The 21,200-nt window shown below is 57.0% G+C and overlaps 1 protein-coding gene, 1 long non-coding RNA gene and 1 pseudogene across 2 annotated transcripts in view; 2 read left to right on the forward strand and 1 right to left on the reverse strand.

Annotated features, from left to right (window-relative positions):
- Positions 1–1,729: 1,729 nt before the first annotated feature.
- On the reverse strand, positions 1,730–13,600 carry SOX10 (SRY-box transcription factor 10). The gene is made up of 4 exons (XM_035272400.3): positions 13,392–13,600; positions 12,406–12,917; positions 6,976–7,244; positions 1,730–3,625 (listed from the first exon to the last, which is right to left on the reverse strand). Exons 2-4 carry the CDS (start codon positions 12,834–12,836, stop codon positions 2,922–2,924), a joined length of 1,404 nt encoding a protein of 467 aa, XP_035128291.1. The 5' UTR covers positions 12,837–12,917; positions 13,392–13,600; the 3' UTR covers positions 1,730–2,921.
- Positions 13,601–14,526: 926 nt separating this feature from the next.
- Positions 14,527–21,200, forward strand: part of LOC144578145 (uncharacterized) — a 51,917-nt gene continuing 45,243 nt past the window's right edge. The window contains exons 1-2 of the long non-coding RNA XR_013523373.1: positions 14,527–14,595; positions 15,169–15,339. This is a non-coding gene — a long non-coding RNA (uncharacterized LOC144578145). The remainder of the gene's footprint in view (positions 14,596–15,168; positions 15,340–21,200) is intronic.
- LOC100414823 (uncharacterized) lies at positions 15,350–16,519 on the forward strand (annotated as a pseudogene).

A 21,200-nucleotide genomic window follows, 5' to 3' on the forward strand; every position in this document is an offset into this window, starting at 1 on the left:
GAACCCGAGAGGCAGAGACTGTAGTGAGCCAAGATTGCATCAGTGCAGTCCAGCCTGGTGACAGAGCAAGACTCTGTTTTTTTTTTTAAAAAAAGTGGCGATAATGGAATTGAAGTGGAGAGAGGTGTTTAGTGCTGTACGCAGGTGTCCCTCTTCATTTCAGCCTTTATTAGTGACTTGAATGAGGCGATACATAAAGCTCCAAAGGAGAGCTGAGTCCTAAAAGGTTTCATACAGGTGGGGAAATGGGTCAGACCCAACAAGGCGAGGTCGGTTAAAGATCAGTGTAAAGTTCTGCTGTCATCTACAACAGAACACCAAAACAGCATACGTACAATTTGGGTGTGACTTTGCAACGGATATTGTCTAAAAGATTGGGGGTTCGGTTACCATCCAGCTTCATGGGAACCAACGGTTTCGGGGAGGTTGCCTGAACAGCTTCTGCGAAGCAGATCCCAGATGGAGGGAGTTTGGCCTCCCTGGGGACTGGTCTAGTTTTGGTGCCCTGCCTCTCTCCCTGGTCCTGACTAGGGGCTGGAGACCATGGATAGAAGGCAGGAAGGAAGCTGAGGGCGCCCAGGCTGGAGCAGTGAAAGACGCATTGCTCCAGATACAAAGCAGAAGTAGGATCTGCAAACCAGGTGGAGGGGATGTTGGTTAAGAGTGCAAGCCCTGGAGTCAGAGCTGGGTTCAGATTCTGGCATCAACCTCGAAAGCTTGTTTCCCCATCTGGAAAACAGATAACGATTGGACCTACTCCTTCACTGGCCTGAATGACATAAAACCCTTGGGAGCACTGAGTAAATGGCAGCTGGGTATAAGCCATGCTGAGCTCGGTATGAGGAAGAACTTCAACCGTCGGAGCTGTTCATCAAGTAGAGCAAGATGGCAAAAGATTCCCTCTGTCCTCGGAGTTGTGCGCTTGTGAGGTAGAGTGGTCCTGGCCTCTCGTGCAGTCTGGACTTGTGCTGAGGAAAGAGCTCTTGGGGAGTAGGAGCTTAAGGAGCAGACTACGTGTCTGACGTCCTTGGTCTGGACTCAGGCACGGGCAGCTGCTGTGAAGGTTTGGCTAGACCCTGGCGTGGGCTGCTGTGTGTGCTGGGGGAGGCAGCAGGTGAGGGGATGCAGCAAAACAGGGCCTAGCCACACATCCCGAAGGACAGGCCTCTGACTGCAGACAGCACGGTGCCACACCCAACCCACCTCCTCTTCAGTACCAGTCTTTTGAATTCTTTGCAAACTCCCCTCTGCTGGGTGCTGGGTGAGCAGAGGGGCTGCTTAGAAGGCAGTGAGTTCCAGCTGAGCCAGTTAGGAGTGAGTGGCCCCCTGCAGCGTGGGGCACAGCTGGGCTGGGGAGACGCTCCCATTTGAGACTTCAGTCCCTGAGCTCAGATGGACCCCACTGGGATGCCAGCTGTCCTAAATCCATACCTTCTTAGCAGGGAGAGAGAGAGAGAAAGGAGAGGGGTATGAAAGAGAGAGAGAGAGAGAGGAGGCAGAGGGAAAAGAGGGAGGAGTATGGGGGGAGAGAGAGAGGGAAAGGAGACGGGTATGTAAGAGAGAGAGAGAGAGAGAGAGGAGGCGGAGGGAAAAGAGGGAGGAGTATGGGGGGAGAGAGATCTTTGATGATCTGTCCTTTGCATTCTACTCTAGCTACTTCCAGAAAGCGTTTGAGGAAGCACAAGTGCAGGGCTGAGATCAAGAGACAGGCCAGGTCAGGCTCACCAAGCAGGTAACCGGAACCTTTAATTTTATTATGTGGAATGCTTAATGCAGAGTTAATAGGGTCTAGAGTGGCTAGGAGAGGGGACTACTGAGATAAATAACAGGAGACAGTAATGAGTTACATGTGAACGGGAGTGGGGGCTGCAGAACAGGAACATGGGGGCAGATAGAGCTACATACTTTATTCAAATACCACTGGGAGGCAAGGGGCAAGAGGCAAGGGCAGAAGGTACATGTCAGGATTCTAGTGTCTTCAGCCTGCTGCCAGCAACCTGGATGCTGGGCCCTGTGTCTCCTGCAGCCAAGGGTTTGGGCCTGAGCAGCTCTAACTCTCTGGGAAGCCAGGGAGTGGAGCTGACAGAGCAGGGGCTGTAGAGCCTAGTAGGGAAGAGGGAGCTGGCAAGGAGCCTGGGGGAGTGGGGGGTAGGCCCTGTGAATTGTCTCCGATTCCTTTCCTGGAGCCCCTGTCTCCTCGCCTCCTGGGATGCGCCTCAAGGTCACGGAGGTTGTAGTGGAGGAGGACTGGGGGCTCCTTCTCGATTAGACAAAGAATGAGGTTATTGGCACAGACTTGGATCTGGGGGCCTCTGTGCCAACTCCTTCCTGCCTTCGGGAGGGGAGGGGCCATTGAAGGGATGAGAGCTCCACTAAGTCCTGCGAACCTCCCACTCCTCATGAGGCTCCTCAAAGCTACTCTCAGCCCCTGAGTGGGAGACATGGCCAGCTCCAGGCACAGTCTCTGGGTGGCCTAGCCCTTAGGCACTGTGGCACTGGTGGCATGGGCATGTCAGACCCTCACTCTCCATGAGAGAGGAAACAGGAGTGCATAGGAGTGGTAAGGCCTCCGATGCCACCAACCCTGGTGCTTCCCCTCCCTGAGGCGGGTGAGCAGGTCCTTCTCAGGTCCTGGGGTAGAGGGTCATTCCTGGGGGGAAGGTGCAGCCCCTCATCTTTCAGTGTGGGAGCAACAGTCAACCTCCTTCTCCTCTGCCCAGCCTGCTCGCCTGGGGCTTTGCTGCTGGAGCCTGGATGGGGTGGGTGGGTCATCAGGGCAGTGAGCCAGACAGAAAGCCACCCCCAGCTGTCAGCCTCTGCAGCCTCCTCCACTGCCACTGCCAGGCCTGAGGTGGGCGAGGAACAGGGCATACAGGCTGGGGGCAGGGGCTGGGCAGGGGGTGGTGATAACAGGACCCCCTTTAGGGCCGGGACAGCGTCGTATATACTGGCTGCTCCCAGTGTGTGGGGCTGTGGGACTGGGGCCCTGAAGGGCTGGGATCAGAGATGGCCGTGTACAGGGGCCGCTGCGAGGGCCCCATATAGGAGAAGGCCGAGTAGAGGCCAGAGGCTTGGCTGGAGTGGCCATAATAGGGTCCTGAGGGCTGATGGTCAGAGTAGTCAAACTGGGGGCGGGAGATGGAGGGGAAGGCTGAGCCGTAATGGGGCAGGCTGAGGGAGGTGTAGGCGATCTGTGAGGTGGATGGCTGGTCGGTGTAGTGCGGGGGCCCCTGGGGCCCCGCGGTCTCTGTCTTCACCTGGGCTTTGGCATCCACACCAGGTGGCGAGACCGTGGGCAGAGCCACACCTGGTGGCTTGGAGATCCAGGCGGAGTGTCCACTGGCCACGGCCAGGGCGCTGCCCAGCCCGTAGCCGGCTGCTGAGTAGCTGCCCACATGGCCTGGGTGCCCATTGGGCGGCAGGTACTGGTCCAACTCAGCCACATCAAAGGTCTCCATGTTGGACATGACCTCGTGGCTGATCTCACCGATGTCCACGTTGCCGAAGTCGATGTGTGGCTTCCCGCCCTCCCCCATGGAGCGCCCGTCCCGCTTGGGGTCTGCCTTGCCCGACTGCAGCTCTGTCTTTGGGGTGGTTGGAGGGGTGGGTGGGCCATGGCTCTGGCCTGGGTGGAAGGGAGACAGAGAGAAAGAGAGCAAGGGGGAAGCAGGTTAGAGCCAGGTGGGCGCACGGGAACTTCCATGGTTCACCTTCAGGCAGCAGGTGCCTCTGGGAAGTTGAGGTCTGATCGCTGCTCTGACCTTTTAAGTGTCACGTTTTAGCAGCATGAGTCAGCATTTGTTTAAATACTGGCCTTAGTAAATACTGGTCTCTCGTTGTTGATGAAATTCTCAAATCTTAGGGATGGGTCCTGCTTCCTCCCCTGTCACCCACCAGGGGAGGCCTGCCTCATTCTGAAAAACCTTTCTTGTGGAAAGTTCTTCCTCTCATCGGCTTCTCTGCTGCCCAGGTGGTCTGGCCCGGCCTTTGCACTCTGCCAGCCTCCCTTCTGCGCCCCTGCGACCGCCCCCTATGCTAAGCCTCACTCGCCCAGACTCCTGAGTGCTCTGTTTCACCTTTGCTGGTTGCCTGGACCTGCTCCCTGCCCCGGCCTCGTGTTGTGTCCTTTCCAATCCTTCCCTCCTCCTGAGCCCGCCCTGCTGCCCAGCCCACTGGCAGGCCCTCGGCCCCATCACACCCTGGCCTATGTTGCCCTGTCATTCCTTGAGCTGCCTACCTCTGTGGGAGGGCACTTAGAAAACTGGTTCTTGTTCCTTTATCTGTTCACTTTCCTATGCACACACTAATTTGGCAAACTTTTAGGGAGCATTACAAAACACCAGGTACTGTGCCAGGTGCTGGGGATACAAATATAAATAAAATGGATCCCTGTCCCCAAAGCTCATAGTCTAGTCACAGATCCATAGATCCACAGGTGCCCGGAGTTGGAAGTGATGTGATGACCTGGGAGACCAGAGGAGGAGTCTACCCGCTGCCCCAGGGATTTAGGGAAGGTCTCATCAGGAAAGGATGTCTGAGTGGGGTGGGGCCTTGAAGGGTGAGAAAAAGTCTGTCCATAGTTTCATTCTGAGGTGGTGGTTCTGTACATAGTCCAGGGTCTCCTGATGTGTGTGTGTGCCCCTGGATATCTGCAGGTGAAGAGTATGTACATATGTGTGGGAGAGAACGTGTCCATGGCCTTAAGAGACTCTGAGCTCCCCAAGGACAGGCCTATGCCTCCTCCATCAGACCAGAGGCAGCGCTGAGTCCTGCATTGGCCAAGGGCTCTCTACTTCAAGAGACCTGCCTAGGTTTCTGACTTCTGGTTCGTGTCTGGACAAATCCCCTCTTGTCTCAACCAGTTTCCTTATCAGTAAAATAGAGATTGTACCAAGCAGCCAAGACATTGCCTCTTTCTGGAAGCCTCTTCCTTTACAAGAGTCAGGTGGGTAGCGGGCTGTTCTTGGAGACCTGACTGGATGGGATGACGGGTAGATTACTCCCCCAGAGGCCATGCCACCTCTGGATCTCACACAAGCTTCTTGTACACTTGTTTCTCTCTATACTTTTTTTTTTTTTTTTTTTTTAAAGATAGGCTGGGCACAGCAGCTCATGCCTGTGATCCCAGCACTTTGGAAGGCTGAGGTGGGTGGATCACTTGAGGTCAGGAATTCGAGACCAGCCTGGGTGAAACCCCATCTCTACTAAAAGTACAATAATTAGCCGGTGTGGTGGCGTGCACCTGTAATCCCAGCTACTCAGGAGGCTGAGTCATGAGAATTGCTTAAACCCAGGAGGCAGAGAGAGGTTGCAGTGAACCGAGATGGCACCACTGCACTGCAGCCTGTCTCAAAAAAAAGTCGGGCGTGGTGGCTTACACCTATAATCTCAGCACTTTGGGAGGCTGAGGCAGGCAGATCATGAGGTCAGGAGTTTGAGACCAATCTGGACAACATAGTGAAACCCTGTCTCTACTAAAAATATAAAGAATTAGCCGGGTGTGGTGGTGTGCACCTGTAATCCCACCTACTAGGGAGGCTGAGGCAGAATTGTGTGAACCCAGAAGGCGGAGGTAGAAGTGAGCCAAGATCACACCATTGCACTCCAGCCCAGGCAACAGTGTGAGACTCCGTCTCAAAAAAAAAAAAAAAAGGACACAGTTTTACTATATTGCCCATGCTGGTCTCAAACTCACTGGCTCGGGTGACCCTCCCACCTCAGCCTCCTGTGCAGCTGGGACTGCAGGCGCATTCCGCTATGCCCAGCTTTGTTTCTTCCTGTACCTAACTCACTCGTTTTCATCCCTGCTCCTCTCTCTAGACTACGAGCCCCTGAGGCCAGGGACTGTGGGCTTCTCTGGTTAGTACCCCTGGTGTCCACTCCAGTGCTTGGCACGAAGTAGGATTCAGAGCATGTCCTCTGAAGGCAGAGCTCTGCTCACTGAGCACTTCCCACGTGGCAGAACTGTGTCACTTTCTATACATTGGGAACGCAGGCAAGGGAGCCGTGATGCCAAGCAGAAACCCTGGAGCCAAACTGGGGAAGTTCCTGTCTGTTTTCTCATCAGTAAAATGAGAGTAACTTGCCACAGCTGAGATCTGAGCCCTTGCAGTTTGGCTGCCTCACCATATTGTTTGCAATGACTGAATGAGTATACATAAGGCAACCAGCACAGCACCTGACACAGCGTAGGCGCTCCATTAATGTTAGCCGTTATTATCATTAATGAGAATTAAACAAGACAGCGATGTCTGGCCCATCCATGGCCTGTGCTCAGCATCATACGCCCTGTCTCTTCTGTCAGAATGGGTGGTGGGATTTAGGAGGCCAAGGCGGGCAGATTGCCTGAGCTCAGGAGTTTGAGACCAGCCTGGGCAATACGGTGAAAGTCTACTAAAATACAAAAAATCAGCTGGACCTGGCGGCATGCACCTGTAGTCCCAGCTACTTGGGAGGCTGAGGCAGGAGAATTGCTTGAACCTGAAAGGTGGAGGTTGCAGTGAGCTGAGATCATGCCACTGCAGTCTAGCCTGGGTGACAGAGTGAGACTCTGTCTCCAAAAAAAGAAAAAAAAATGAAGGGCGAGTGGGAAAGAGGCAGTGATTTCCTCTCCTCCATTTGATCATCCATTTCTCAAACCCATCCTGTCTTCTCCCCCTTTCCTTGTAACTGCCCCAGACACCTCTTACTCCATGGCCTCCATAGACTCTTTAACTGGCCCTGTTTGCCCAGCAGCAGTGACCCCTTGGATCAGTCCTGGCCAGAACCGTCTTGCCTAGCCACTGCCTCTGGTACCGGAGTCCCCATGGAGCTCCCTCTGGGCCCCTGCAGCTCTGCTGGGGCAACTGCACAACCTGGCACAGTCTCCCCAGAGTCCAGGGCTGCTGGGGAGTATCTGGGTCTCATGCCATCCAGCCCTCTCCTCTCTCCACTGCCTGGGCTTGCCCCACCCCCAGCTCTGTCATCAGCACTCACCTGAGGGGTGCTCGGGGTTCCCATCTGACATGGGGGAGCCCTCTCCTGGGTGCCGGTGGTCCAGGTGGGCACTCTTGTAGTGGGCCTGGATGGTGGCGGTCCCACCTTGCTCAGCCTCCCCACCCGGGCACTCCGCCTCGCCCTGGGTGGCCTTGCCATTCTTCCGCCGCCTGGGTTGGTACTTGTAGTCCGGGTGGTCCTTCTTGTGCTGCATACGGAGCCGCTCAGCCTCCTCGATGAAGGGGCGCTTGTCACTTTCATTCAACAGCCTGAGGTGGGGTGGGTGGCAGAGAGGGGCCGGTGTGAGTGCCAGAGCACTCCAGGTTGGCCTCCCTCTGAGTGTCCATCTTGGAAGACGAGACCCTGGGATAGGGCACCCAGAGGACAGGACCCGGGTGGGGCTCTGCCATATGATTTATGGACTGAGAGATGTGAGGCCCAGAGGGCTGTGATCTCTGTCCCCAAATCTTTCACGGGCTGGAGGGTGAGCGAGGGGTCAGCCTGCTGCTCCTGGCAGCCCCTGAGGAGGAGTAGAGGTTTCAAGGGGCAGATGCCAGCTCAAGGAGAGGAAACACTTTCTCATCATCAAAGCTGTCTGCAAGTGGAATTGGCTGTCTCATTAGGGGCTGAGCTCCCTGGGACTGGGGGTGGGCAAACAAGCAGTGTGGCTGGGGGAGAGCTCAGTCTCTGCTACTTACTAGCTGTGTGTGTGACCTTGAGCAAATTACTTCTCTGAGCCTGAGTTTCTTCACCTACAAAAGGATGATAACATCTTCTTAACTTGGGTGTGGGATTGGCCAGAATAATGGATGTGAAGTGCCTTGAACCAGGGCCTGGGAAGCAGGCTGAGCATCTTGAGAAAGAGACATTTTTCTTTCTCTCTCTTTTTTTTTTGTGTGAGGGAGTCTCACCCTGTCACCCATGCTGGAGTGCAGCGGTGCGATCTCGGCTCACTGCAACCTCTGCCTCCCGGGTTCAAGTGATTCTTGTGCCTTAGCCTCCTGAGTAGCTGGGATTACAAGCATGAGCCACCATGCCCGGCTAATTTTTCTATTTTTAGTAGAGACGGGGTTTCACCATGTTGGCTGGTCTTGAACCCCTGACCTCAAGTGATCTGCCCGCCTCGGGCTCCTAAAGTGCTGGGATTACAGGCAAGAGCCACTGTGCCCAGCTCAAGAGGTGCTTTTCTATTTATTTTTTTTTGGAGACAGTCTCACTCTGTCAACCTGGCTGGAGTGCCATGGCACAATCTTGGGTGACTGCAATCTCCACCTCCTGGGTTCAAGCGATTCTCCTGCCTCAGTCTCCCAAGTAGCTGGGACTACAGGCTTGTGCCACCAGGCCTGGCTGATTTTTGTATTTTTAGTAGAGATAAGGTTTAGCAATGTTGGTCAGGCGGGTCTCGAACTCCTGACCTCAGATGATCCACCAGCCTCAGCTTCCCAAAGTGCCGGGATGACAGGTGTGAGCCACTGCGCCCAGCCCCGAGAGGTGCTTTTCTAACGCTGCTTGCGTGGGTGGTTGGACCGGAGGATCTAGGGGTGGCCTCTCAACTCTGGGTCCTGACTGTGTGAATTCCAGCGTGGTGGGATTGAGGGGGCAGATGTGGGTCCTCTTCACCATGGGTCGCGGGGGAGGCACTGTTTCCTGTGGGGGATCCTATATCCGTGTCCAGAAGATAACAGAGGGTAGAGGAAGCTAGTCTCTCCTCAGACCCTGGGACAGTCCCCGAAACCAACACAGGGAGGGAGGAAGCCCTGAAGCCAATGCCCTTGCCACCAACTCCAGCCTCAGGCTAGGATTGGAGGGGGAGGTCATTCAGGGTTTGGCTGCCCCAGGGTGAGGAGGGCAGTATGCGGTACCATACAGAGGGGCCCGCGGGGAAAGTCCGCAGATTCTAAGGTTCCAGACCTTGAGACTGACAGTCTATGAGTCTTGGTGGGAGCAGCCCTGTCTGTCAGTCCAGAGGACCTCTCTTTCCAGCTGCCCCACCCCTCACACCCCAGTGGGTGCCCTCTTCCCCCAGTCAGCAGAAGGCAGAGCCCTTCCTCCCCAGGCTGGGCGGGGGTGGTCATGCCAGGCACCTCCTAGCGGGCAGCAGCATTCCTCTGCGGCTTAGCCTCCCTGTCTACTCCCCCCACCCCCGCCCTGAGCCCAGCCCTAGCTCCAGCTTTCTCTGAGGGTCCCTCCAGCTGAGACTCTGAGTCAGTGGACACACTTAGGATGGAGATACTGGAGCAGGGCCTTGAGAGTCAGGGAGTGGGATGCAGGCGCCCTCTCTAATGGCTGGGACCAGGGGAGGGGTGGAGCAGGCCTTGAGAGTATCACTGGGGAGAGCCCACAGAGGAGAGAGCTGCTCACCCAGCAGCCCCAGCACAGAGGCTTCAGGGATAGCTGGGGACATGGGACACAGAGCTCACGCTCTCACTCATCCTTCCCTTGCCCCTTGCTCAGCAGGCAGCCAGCAATCAGCAAGAAAGTGACAGGGGCCAGAAGAGAGGGGTGATTTCAACATCGGATCCCACTGCCACCTCCTCAGCTAGTTCCCAGCATTAGCCTAACCCTGACAGAAACCTAAGCCCGGGCCCGCTGCCATCCCTGACCCCAGCCCTAACCCCAGTGCCTCCTCCACCAGCTGTGCGGGACAGCTAATTCCACCTCCAGCCCAACCCCAGATCCAGCCTGCCCAGCACCAGCCCTCACTCAACATTACTGGCCCCAAACCCCCTACATCACCCCCAGCTCTAACTCCAAACCCGTCCTCATTTGTGCCTTCCTGTCAGCCCTCTTTCCCCTTGGTCTCCCAGGTTTGGAATGGGGCTGGGAAGAGGTAGGCTGATCCCCCACCCAAACTGGAAACCCCAACCGGAGAGCTCCCACAGTGGGGCACCGATTGCTGCTACATGTGTCCTGCTAGGCCAGGGGCATAAGAAGATTTTACCTGGGGAAGGGGCCTGTGGCACTGGGAACAGGAGAGGCTGGGTGACCCCCTCTTATCTGTCTTCCCTTTTCCAGTTTGGCTCTGGTTTTTTCTAGGCAGGTCAACCAACCCCACAGCCATTACCCTGTGATCAGCCTCTACTGGCCCCTCCCCAGATGGGCATCAAAGGTTAGCATGACTTCAGGGCTCACATGGCCTGTTAGGACCTGGTCTCCAGTGTGTCTGATCCCACATTCCCTTGGGGCTCTCCACACAGTTTGTATCTTTCTCTTTTCGGTTTTAAGACACCTGTTTTCCAGCTCTGCCTACCTAACGACCCCCCTTCCTGACATCCTGGGAGTCACAGCTTGGGGAGGTTTCAGGAGACGCCCCTGGAGCAATTGGCCAGCCCAGCCCACATCCACGTGTCTTTCAGGGCCCCCATCCAGGGTCTAGGGAGCCACCGTCTGTTGGCATTGCCTTTGATCCTTGCCATGGTTCTGGCCCCTTCCTCCCTCTGGCATTGGGTTCTCAGCAAGCCGTTCGAGTTTTCCTGATCGCCACACCCCAGGCTGGCCCCTGTGCGCATTAACTTGAGTGATGGCCAGGAATGAGTCCTCCTGAAGGGAGTCCAAGCCCAGGGTTCTGGGCTGGGGGAATCTGGGGACAGGGACAAAGGAGGAGCCAATCTCAAACCCTTGGCAAGGGGAGGTAGAGGGAGAAGGGGTCCATCCTTGCTTTCACTCTCGTTGAGCTCGCACTGTGGTCTTCTCGGGGTCCCCAGGGCCTGCCCTGCCTGTCTGTCTGTCTCTCCTGGTTGTCCGTTTCTCACTTGCTCTTCTTTGTTCCCTGGCACTAAAGGTACTGGCCTGGGTCTAGCCCCACCCAAATATGAATGGACCTTGGTTGGAGGAGCTAGCTGTGACCTCTATTCTTGAGCAGAACTGGGCTGTCTGGGTCCACACAGCAGCCTGGTCGCTGAACCCTGGACCTGCCCTGGGTGAGCAGGGTGATAAGGGCTGAGGAAGGGCAGGGGAAGGGACACCAGGCCTTCAGCAAACACCTGGCAAGAACAGGCCAGGGGGCTGTTGAATCTTTTGGTCTGTTGGAGACCTTCCTGCTCCTTCCACCACTCTAAGCCTCTAGACCCAATCTCTACCCAGCTGTGGCCGGCAAGGGGGAGGGCAGTGGAAGGAAGGCAGGCTCCTCTGACAAAGTCCTAGCTTTCTGGAACCCAGATGCTCCTCTCTTGTTCTCAACTTCTTGTTTCCCCCCAACCTCTTGGCCACTCCTCAGAGAGAAGGTGATCCACCACTGTCTCCGGGGACAATGTCGGGAAGTCCTCTGGATGAAGTATGGGAGTCCTGGGTTCTGGCCCTGGCTCTGCCACCAACTTCTATGTGACCTTTGTTATTGATTCCTTTACCCTTCTGGGCCTGTCTCTTGGCCAGTCTAGTGGGAATCAGGTGACTGTTACCGGCTCACGTCTCCTGGAGTCCCTGTTCTCTTTCGGAGCTGCTCTGTGACTCCTGGGGTGGGAGTGGGGCGTTGCCTTGTTCCATACATCCCCAGGAGGCCTGGCTGAACCCCAGACCTGAGTTGAGGGTGGCAGAATCGCTCCCTGGGGGGTGGGACGTTTTTCCTAGAGGTGTGGGCCGGTCCCAGGGAACCTGGGACTCTGAGGGACCCTGGGCAGGAAGAGGGCCAAGGTTTCCTTCTGGACAGAGTGCTCAGCTCCAGCTCTGGGGCTGGGGGGAAGAGGTTGCTTAACATTGGGGTGGGGCGCTGGCAGGGAAGATGGCGCCGAACTGGGAGAGGGAGGAAAGGAAAGAGATCAGCTTGGTGGCTCTGAGACAGGGCAGGAGGGAGAGGCCCCTTTCTGTGTGTCCTCTCCCTAGGAGGATGAAGAAGCCCCCAACTCACAGGAGGGTGGGGTCAGAAAGTCCCAGGGAGGACCCTTAGGATAGGATGAGGTCCTGCAGCAGCAGGAACATGTTTCCCCCGAAGTTCTTAATCCCTCACTCTTCCAAAGACCCTCATCTGAATTCCTTGTTTGCTTGAACTTCCCCTGAGTTCTCCATCTGACTGCCTCAGTTTCCCTGCATCTCCAGCCAAGCCTTTGGTTCCTTCCAAGCGTTTCCCTCGAATCCTCCTGACCACAGCAGCTGGTGGCATGAGTGTGCGTGTCGGTGGGCAGGGCGTTCGTGAAGGCCTCCTTCCCTCCCTAGGCAACCCCAGGCCCCACGGTCTGCCACCCGCAGAATTCCAACCACGAGGGGGCGCCTTCCTGCCCGCCGCCCCGAGGGCAGACCCGGCCTAGGCCCCTGGAGTTCCGAGTTCCAGGGTCCTTGTGGGGGAAGGGCGGGCGCGGCCCCCACACCTGGTTTCAAGCCCCATCCAAGGAGGACCGCCAGGCAATGCCGCTCTGGGGTGCAGGAGGCCGGGCCGCCTCTGCTTCCCTGAATCCACCCGAAGCTAGAGGGCCGAGCCCGGGGCGGTCGGGGGCTCACCTCCAGAGCTTGCCCAGCGTCTTGCTGAGCTCGGCGTTGTGCAGATGCGGGTACTGGTCCGCGAGCTTCCTGCGCGCCGCCTGCGCCCACACCATGAAGGCGTTCATGGGCCGCTTGACGTGCGGCTTGCTCTTGCTGGCGCCATTGACGCGCACGGGCATGGGCACCAGCGTCCAGTCGTAGCCGCTAAGCACCTGGCTGACGGCCTCGCGGATGCACACGGGGAACTTGTCATCGTCCGCCTCGCCGTCCTGCTGCTCCTTCTTGACCTTGCCCAGCTCGCCGGGCCCCGGGCTGGCTCGCAGGCCCGATCCGCCGCCGCCGCCGCCGTCGGGCCCTAGCGAGGGCGCGCTCCCCGGGGACAGGCAGCGGGGCTCCTCGGAGCCCACGGGGCTCAGCTCCACCTCGGATAGGTCCTGCTCCTCCGCCATGTCGCCCCCGGCCGCCGCCGCCGCCTCCGCCGCCTCCCCCGGGCCCGCCGCCGGGGTCCTCGCGAAGAGTCCAACGCCCACCTGGATGGAAGGAGGGCGCGATGGATCGGCCGCGAGCGCAGCCCCGAGGGCGGCCCAGGACGGGACGCGGGCACAGCCCCGAGGTGGCGGCCCTTCCTGCTCCAGCTAAACCCACTCTGGCCCCTGGGGCCCACGCACATGCCAGACTCTAGGTGGGTGCGTCCCGCCTCTGCGTCTTCCCACCACCAGGTCCCAACCGTCTCTTGGTGTGGGTGGCTTTTTTTTTTTCAATCTCCTTTTTTTGGTGGAGGTTTGTTGATGATAAGGAAGAAAAAAACGGAACCTTTATTTTGCTCTAATCCCGGCCCCTGGAATTTCCCACCTTTTCTCTCACCTTTCCTTCTTCCCTCAGCCTGCCCCAACGGGGTTTAGAGGGGAGCCAGGTGGGGGGCAAGGGCGGGGTGTCGCCGCTCTCCACCCCACAGCAAAGTCCCAGGCCTGAGCGGGCCAGGGACGAGCAGGCTGCGCACTCACCTCCTCGGACCTCTCCTCCAGTCTGGGGCTCGTCCTTAGGAAGTGGAAAACCGTGTCCCAAGGTGTGCGGTCCAGCTCGGGGCTGGGGGGTGACGCTGGTGCGCTGGGAGGGAGGGGCGGGGGGCCCTGAGCCTCAGGCCACGGCCTTGTTAGGACGGAGCCTGAATCCTTACCACCAACCACCCTGGCCGGACAGCCCGAGACTGACTGAGCGACTGAGCCGCTGCAGAGGGCTGGGGAAGGAAGGAGGGGGAGAGGGGGGAGGGGGAGAGGAGGGAGGGAAGGGCAGAAGGTGGAGCCTCCAGGCTTTCCTTCATCCCCAACACTCAGGGCTCCTCCACCCGGAGCCCAGGCCCCCCCACCCAGATCGCTGCCCTGCTGCCCAGGCCCATCTCGCTGGGGCTTAGCTTAGGCTTAGTCCGGGAGGCGGAGGGGTGGTTAGGCCAGGGAAGGAAGAGATGAAGGTGGGAGGGTCAGAACTTGTTGCTTGGAGGAAAATTTGGGCCTAACCAGGACCCCCAACGTCTGCCTCGCGTGGCAGGATGGGCACTTGGCAGGGGACTAGGGAGAGACGTGAAGGTGGTGAGCGTCCTGTGAGGGAGGCTGGCCTGAGCTGCTTCATCTTCAAAATCCTGTTGAGTGCCTACTGCATGCCAGGCACTGCTGTCCAGCTCCTCACCCTGCCTCCCACCTTTTCCCAGGCTGCCCTTTCTGCCGCATCCTGCACAGTGGGAGAGACTTCTCAGGGCTCCGCCTGAGACATGCAGAGCCCCAACTTGACCCCTGGCCCCTTCTCTGCAGACACCCAGCGCTCACATGGGCTGGTCTGGTTGAAGGGGCTCAGGGGTTCCCAGGAGGGCCAAGGTGGGACAGGGTGGGGGCCCTCTCTCAGTAGGTCTTAGAGGCATTCTGAGTTCCTGCTTCCTGGGACCCAACTCCCTCCACGCGGGGATCACCCTGTCTTGGGAGAGGGTGAGGGAGTCCTAGTTCTGGTTGTCATGAAGTCCTGTACTCCGCCACCCCAAGAAGGGTTGGGGCCTTGCCCTGCCTCTTCCCTCCTCTGCCCACCTCTCCCTCCCTCCCCTTTTCTTTCCTGCCCATCATCCCAGGACACCTTCTCTTCTCTCTTTCCTAGGCCTCTCCTCCAAAGGCACAGTGTCTTTCTATTAACTGAGGGCAGCCCCGCCCAGGTGTTGAGGCCAAGGTGAGATGCACGTGGGGAATGCAGTGGAGCCGGGGCCACATTGGCGACCATGTGTGGTTCTGAGCCCCTCAGCAGCTGGGCAAGGCCCCAAGCCCACCTCAAGGGGTGCTGTCTGGAGTGGGCTGGAAGGGGTCTGGGGAGGCAAGGCCTCATGCTTGGGAAAGGCCAAAGGGGTGTGGGGGGTGGGTAATGGGATACAATGAGGTAGTCACACGAGGCAGAGGCATGTTGGGGGTGGGGGGAGCGGACACTGGAACACACACACACACACACACACACACACATGCTCACACACACAACCAGCCAGACAATCGGGCCAGTGTGTCTGGGGCCTCGGAGCCCAGTGAATTAGGAGTTTGATAAGGGTTTTCTCTTTCTCTCGCTTGCTGGCCTTGGACAATCTCCCCCCAGTTTTCCTCGACGCCACCCCCGGCGCTGCCAACCCTCCTCCCCCCGCCTCTCTTCTCTTCCCTGTGCCCAGACTCTTGTTCGGGGCCTTGAAACAGTGAGCTGTCTTTGTTCGAAATACAGGTGAACGGCAATCATGTGATTAACACACACACACATAAAAAGCTTTTTAACAGCGCCCGCTCGGCCTCAGAACCGCCCGGAGAGGAGCCGCCCTGGATGGACAGAGGGACGAGGACGAGCATCTAGCCAGTCGTGCCCCGGCTGCCCCGCAGTCGCCTCCAACACCCGCTGCTGCCCGCCCGCTGCCTGCCTGCCTGGCATCTCTCTCTCCCGGTGGGTCCCCACTCATCCTTCCACCCCTCAGTTTGTCCTCTTTGAGGAAAGGACCTCCCGGCTCTCTGCTGTGTCTGTGACTGGCCTGAGGCCCCCTGGGGCAAGAGGGGTGGTTGTGGAGGGAAAGAGCCTAGAGTTCAGAGGTAGAATGTGGGGTCCCACAGCTGCCCCCTCTCTAACTCCCTGCCTCCTCCTTTGCCCTCCTTGGCCCAGCTGTGCCAGGATGGGGGTGGGGGTAGCAGTGGGCACGCTCTGTCTGCAGGAAGCCACGCTAGACAGAAGGGGCCACTCCCTCTCTCTCTCCCTTGTCCCCGCACAGACACTGCCTTCCTCTCAGGGCTGTGCTGGGCTTTCTGCTGAGCAGTGCTGGGTGAGGCAGGTGGGCCTGCAGAGGGGTAGGAAGGGCTGTCAGATGACCAGTGCTGTGTGTGTGGTTGGGCCCCTGCTGTGAACACATCCCTGCCCACCCTGCTGGCAATTGGGTTCCCCTCCATCCCATCTGAGGCCCTAGGAACCCAGTTTTCTCCAGTAGGGGAGGGTGAAGGACCCACATTCATCCCTGAAGAGCAGGGAGCTTGGAAAGGGGAGGGATCCCGGCTGAAGACACCTGGGCCTCTGCCCCAGCAGGACGACAGGACGGCCAGCGTTGCCTTCTCCTCCTTTCCCTGCTTGGGGTGGTAGGGGTCCCTTTACCCCTCATTCCTGACCCTTCCTTAGGGATGCTTATAACCTCCTTACCCCACCCCCATCACCCCTCTGTCCTGAAATGAGGGTTTGTCACCATCCATGGCAAGGTGTGGTGTCTGGTGGGCTCTGTCGCCTGTCCTCTCTCTGGGTGTTTATTCCGCAGCAGAGAGGGGCCTGGTCTGAGCGGAATGGTGGAAATCCAGGCTTCCTTCCATGGCCCAAGGAGGCCTTTCTGGAGCAACAGGGTTTTCCTGGGACTCTGACTGGCTTTTGTTAAGGGTGGTCCCAGATTTACTCAGAAGATGGGTCCCGGAGAGGAGGAGGGGAAAGGAGTATCTGTCAGTCAAATGTGAAGCCCACTGATGACACTGCCTGGCAGAGCTGCCTCCGCTCAGCAGTGACCCTTCAACCCCCAGCTCCAAAGTCCTCTTCCTGAGGACTGGAGCTGGCCCTGCTTTCCACCTGTGTTCCCCACCCTGGGTTCCTGGTCCCTCACCTGTCACATGGGGCGATGGTCACCCTCCCTCCCTGCCTGCCCTGCAGGATACACTGAAATGAAGCTCAGGAAATCTGCTGCCTGCAGAGCCAAGGGTGATGGAGGAGTGAGGGATGGTATGGTCAAGTTGAGGCTCTGCCCCAGCCTCAGTTTCCCCACACAGGCATGAAACTGTCATCCTGACTCTCAGAGGACAGGGCTGAGATGGGATGAGGGAACACAGGGAAAGTGTTTAGCACTTCTGAGTGCTGTGCGGATGCAATTGGGTGGGGGGTGGGGGTCCTGACCATCCTCTCTCCAATTCCATCTGGCCTGTGCGCCCTCCTACATCCAGTTGCCCTGTGGGGGCCTTTCCCAGGGGCCTGGCTTGCAGAGACAGGGTTCGGTATAGGGCAGTGCTTCTCAAATGGGAAGGCGCATGGGGATTCTTCAGATTGGGGGGGGGGTTCTGAGGTTCTGCATTTCTAACCAGTTGCTTAGGACTGGCTCTAATTCTTGCTGAATTTAGAATCACTTGTGGAGTTAAAAAAAAAAACATGCTGGGCCAGGCGTGGTGACTCACACCTGTAATCCCAGCACTTTGGGAGGCTGAGGTGGGCAGATCCCCTGAGGTCAGGAGTTTGAGACCAGCCTGGCCAACATGGTGAAAACCCATCTCTACTAAAAATACAAAAATTAGCTGGGCGTGGTGGTGCATACCTGTAATCCCAGCTACTCGGGGGGCTGAGGCAGGAGAATCACTTGAATTCGAGAGATGTAGGTTGCAGTGAGCCAAGATCGAGTCAATGCAGCCTGGGTGACAGAGTGAGACTCTGTCTCAAAAAAAACGAAAAGCAAAACCAACGACAGCAACAAAGCATACTGAAGCACAGATCCCGCCCCAGACTGCTTGATTCCGACTTTCTGAGGTTGAGGGGCAGGCATGACGTTTCCTGGGAGGTCTTCACAGGAGTCTCTGGATCCCTTAGGCTGTGAATGATCCCCTTCCAGAAGCAAAATCGCCAGGGATGGACGGGGGTTCTTGGGTACTGGACCCTCCAGCCGGGCAGGTTATATTGGGGTATCCAGGGATCTTCGGGGTGTGGCAGTGGAGGGCTGACAGGTACAGTTAGTGGTCAAGGGCAGTGTAGCGACAGAGACAGAAGCCACCCTGCGGGTCTTCAGCTGAGTCTGGATGAGTGTCTTGCGGGGGCTGTGGGGGCTCCCGTGAGCATTTTCTAGGCCACCTCCCCCTTTGGATAAGGCTGTGCCATCCTTTATCTGGGATGTAGTGGAAAGTGACTCGAGGTCAAGAAATCCCACCTCTAGTACCCAAGGGGCCTTAGGCAAATCATGCTGTGAACCTCTCAGGACTCAGCTTTTGCATATGTACAATATTGATAATCTTATGCAACTGAGATATCCCCAAGTGATGAGAGAATTAAATAAGAATACACAAGGCCGGGCACGGTGGCTCACGCCTGTAATCCCAGCACTTTGGGATCTCTTGACCTTGTGATCCACCGCTGAGGCGGGTGGATCACAAGGTCAAGAGATCGAGACCATCCTGGTCAACATGGTGAAACCCCGTCTCTACTAAAAATACAAAAAATTAGCTGGGCATGGTGGTGCGTGCCTGTAATCCCAGCTACTCAGGAGGCCGAGGCAGGAGAATTGCCTGAACCCAGGAGGCGGAGGTTGCGGTGAGCCGAGATCGCGCCATTGCACTCCAGCCTGGGTAACAAGATCGAAACTCCGTCTCAAAAAAAAAAAAAAATTACACACACACACACACACACACACACACACACACACCCCTAACTAGCCTAGTGACTACTTAACAAATTTGAATCAGAGGAAATCATTTCGCTCTTGGGCCAGCACTGGGAGGTGTGGAGGGGCCTCACCTTAAGTCAAGTGCACAAGTATTTACTGAGCAGCCACCTCGGCCTCCCCGTTAGGAGTTTGTAATCAGTTTATAATTTGCCTTTTGAATCCTAATGTCAGATCGGGGTGGCATGCCTGCTTGGGATGACAAGCTCCTCTGTCATGGGTGAGCCTCCTCTGCCATGCCCCTTCACAGCGAAGGCGACACTCCAGGGCCTCCCCAGGTCCTGGCTCAGCTCGGAGGGCTCCTGTCATTGGACTTCATCCTCCCCACAACCTTATGAGTAGGTGCTCTTCTCATTTTCGGAAGGAAACTGAGGCACAAAGCGATTCAGTGACGGGCCTGAGCTCGCCCCGCTAATGATGTAGGGCGTGGACTGGGACTTGTGATTGGTCCCAGCCCAGCCTCTGACCATTCTGCTCTACTGCCCCAGGCCCTAAGCGCAGCTGCAGGTGGGGCTGTCCCTGCCTCCTCTCCTCACCCAGGCCTTTGGGCCTGCCCCGCCTTCCCCTGGAGCACCGTCCTCCCACTGCCTGCTGGCAGTCTAGGCACTGCTGCAGCCCTACCGAGAGTTCCTCTCTGGGACACACCTTGGACACCTTGGTTGGAATTCTTTTCCCTGTGACTTTCCCTCAGAGAAGGAGACACCTTTGGATGTGCTTTGCCCCCTTACTGGGGGACAGGCCAGTCTCCACTTCCAATTGGGAGCCCCTGAGGGCAGGGCCATGCGCAACCCCGGCTCACTTCCCTGAGCTGAGTTGCTATCAGAGTTCCAAGGAGGAAAAGACCAGGGACACTGGAGTGGGCAGGAGTGGCTTCCTGGAGGCCGAGGACCTGAGCTCTAGGGGAGGAGGATGGCATTCCAGGGCCTGTCCCAACAGGGGATCTCGCCCCCTCCCTGTTTCTCCTGCGAGCTGAGGGTCTCGGACCCTGGCCGGAAGTCAGCTCCCAGGGGCCAGAATCTTCCTTCACTCTCAACTCCACCCTCTCTGGAAACCAGGAAGCTGGGGCTGGTGCCCAGCACTGCCTCTGGCAGCCCGGCCTCTGCCCTCTTCTGAGAAGCCTTCAGAGAAGTTGACTGCCCATTCCTGCCATCTGTACCCAGCTGCTGGAAAGCCCTTCCTGGCGTCTGCCCTGAGCCTCTCCAGCTGCTGGGAACTTCTGTGAATGTGTCCTCTGTGAAGGGCACTGGGCCAGGAGTTGGGGCTGGGAGGTGATAGAGACCAGACCTTGGCTTTGAGGAGCTGAGGGTTTGATGGAAGAGACCTACATAGAAACCCAGAACCTGGCACAGCCGAATAGGCAGCTGGAGCTGGGCCTCTGGACCCCAAGGGCTGCGGTCAAGACACAGTGGCTGTGGAGGCTCTGTGTTGCCTTGGGAACCTTCTTCCCTCTCTAGGCCTCAGTTTCCCCATCTGTAAGATGAGTGACAGGCTAGCTGATCTCTGAGAGTGTTTCCATATTTGATAACCCATGAATTATATTTCAAAACAAGAGGCCCGTGCCTGATCCATTGTTTGCAAGGCGATGCCTCAGACCCTTGGTGTTCCTCAGGGAATATCGTGAAAGATGTTTGGGAAACACTGCATTCTGCTTCCTCTTTTTAGAGATGCAAGGGCGGGACGTGGTAGTTCATACCTGTAATCCCAGTACTTTGGGAGGCCAAGGTGGGAGGATTGCTTGAGCCCAGGAGTTCGAGACCAGCCTGGACAACATAGTGAGCCTCCCATCTCCACTATATATTATTATATTTCGAGACTGAGTCTCGCTCTGCCACCCAGCTGGAGTGCAGTGGCGCTATCTTGGTTCACTGCAGCCTCCACCTCCTGGGCTCAAGCAATTCTCCTGCCTCCCCCTCCCAAGTCGTTGGGACTACAGGTGCACGCCACCATGCCCGGCTAATTTTTTGTATTTTTAGTAGAGACAGGGTTTCCACCATGTTTTCCAGGCAGGTCTTAAACTCGACCTCAGGTGATTCACCTGCCTCGGCCTCCCAAAGTGCTGGGATTACAGGTGTGAGCCACCATGCCTGGCCACCATTATTTAAAAAAAAAAGTGTTTAAATAAAAGAGATGCATTGCCTCTAAGCATGCTAAAAGTTCTAAATTCTGCAGTCAAGAGGTGCTCTTTGTTTACAATATTTAATATGAATCTTCCATTTATTCCATTATTTTTACCACTTGCTAACATCTTGTAGAGTTTTTGATGGAAACCAGTTTCACCCTGTTCTGGAGAGGATATAGTTGCCTAGGGAGGACGTGGTGGCACCATGGCCCCTGAGTGAGGTGTACATGTTTTTTACTTCGGGGTCACCCTGCCTTGCTTTCTAACTCCATTCAGACCTGTTTGACATTTACCAGGTGACTACTCAGTGCCATCCTGGGAAAGGGATGAGGCTGAATAGAATATGTCCCTGTCCCCCAGTTCCCTGTGTTCCTAGGCCTTCGGAGTTCTCATTTTCCTGCATTGTCCCTGCTGGGGTGTGTACTTGAGGACTGGGTCCTTCCCACCTCCTCTGTGATGCCTGTTACGTAGGAGCGACAGTGGATGAGGGCTTGCAGGCAGGAGGATGTGTGCAGGCAGCATGAGGGACAGAATGAGTCAGACACTCCAGGTTTTTGTTGTTGTTGTTTTTTGAGATGGAGTCTTGCTTTGTCGCCCAGGCTGGAGCGCAGTGTGCGATCTTGGCTTACTGCAACCTCTGCCTCTCGGGTTTAAGTGATTCTCCTGCCTCGGCCTTTCAAGTAGCTGGGACTACAGGCACGCACCACCACACCTGGCTAGTTTTTGGTATTTTTAGTAGAGATGGGG

This window comes from Callithrix jacchus, chromosome 1, assembly GCF_049354715.1.
Source record: "Callithrix jacchus isolate 240 chromosome 1, calJac240_pri, whole genome shotgun sequence".
Classification (NCBI taxonomy): domain Eukaryota; kingdom Metazoa; phylum Chordata; class Mammalia; order Primates; family Cebidae; genus Callithrix; species Callithrix jacchus.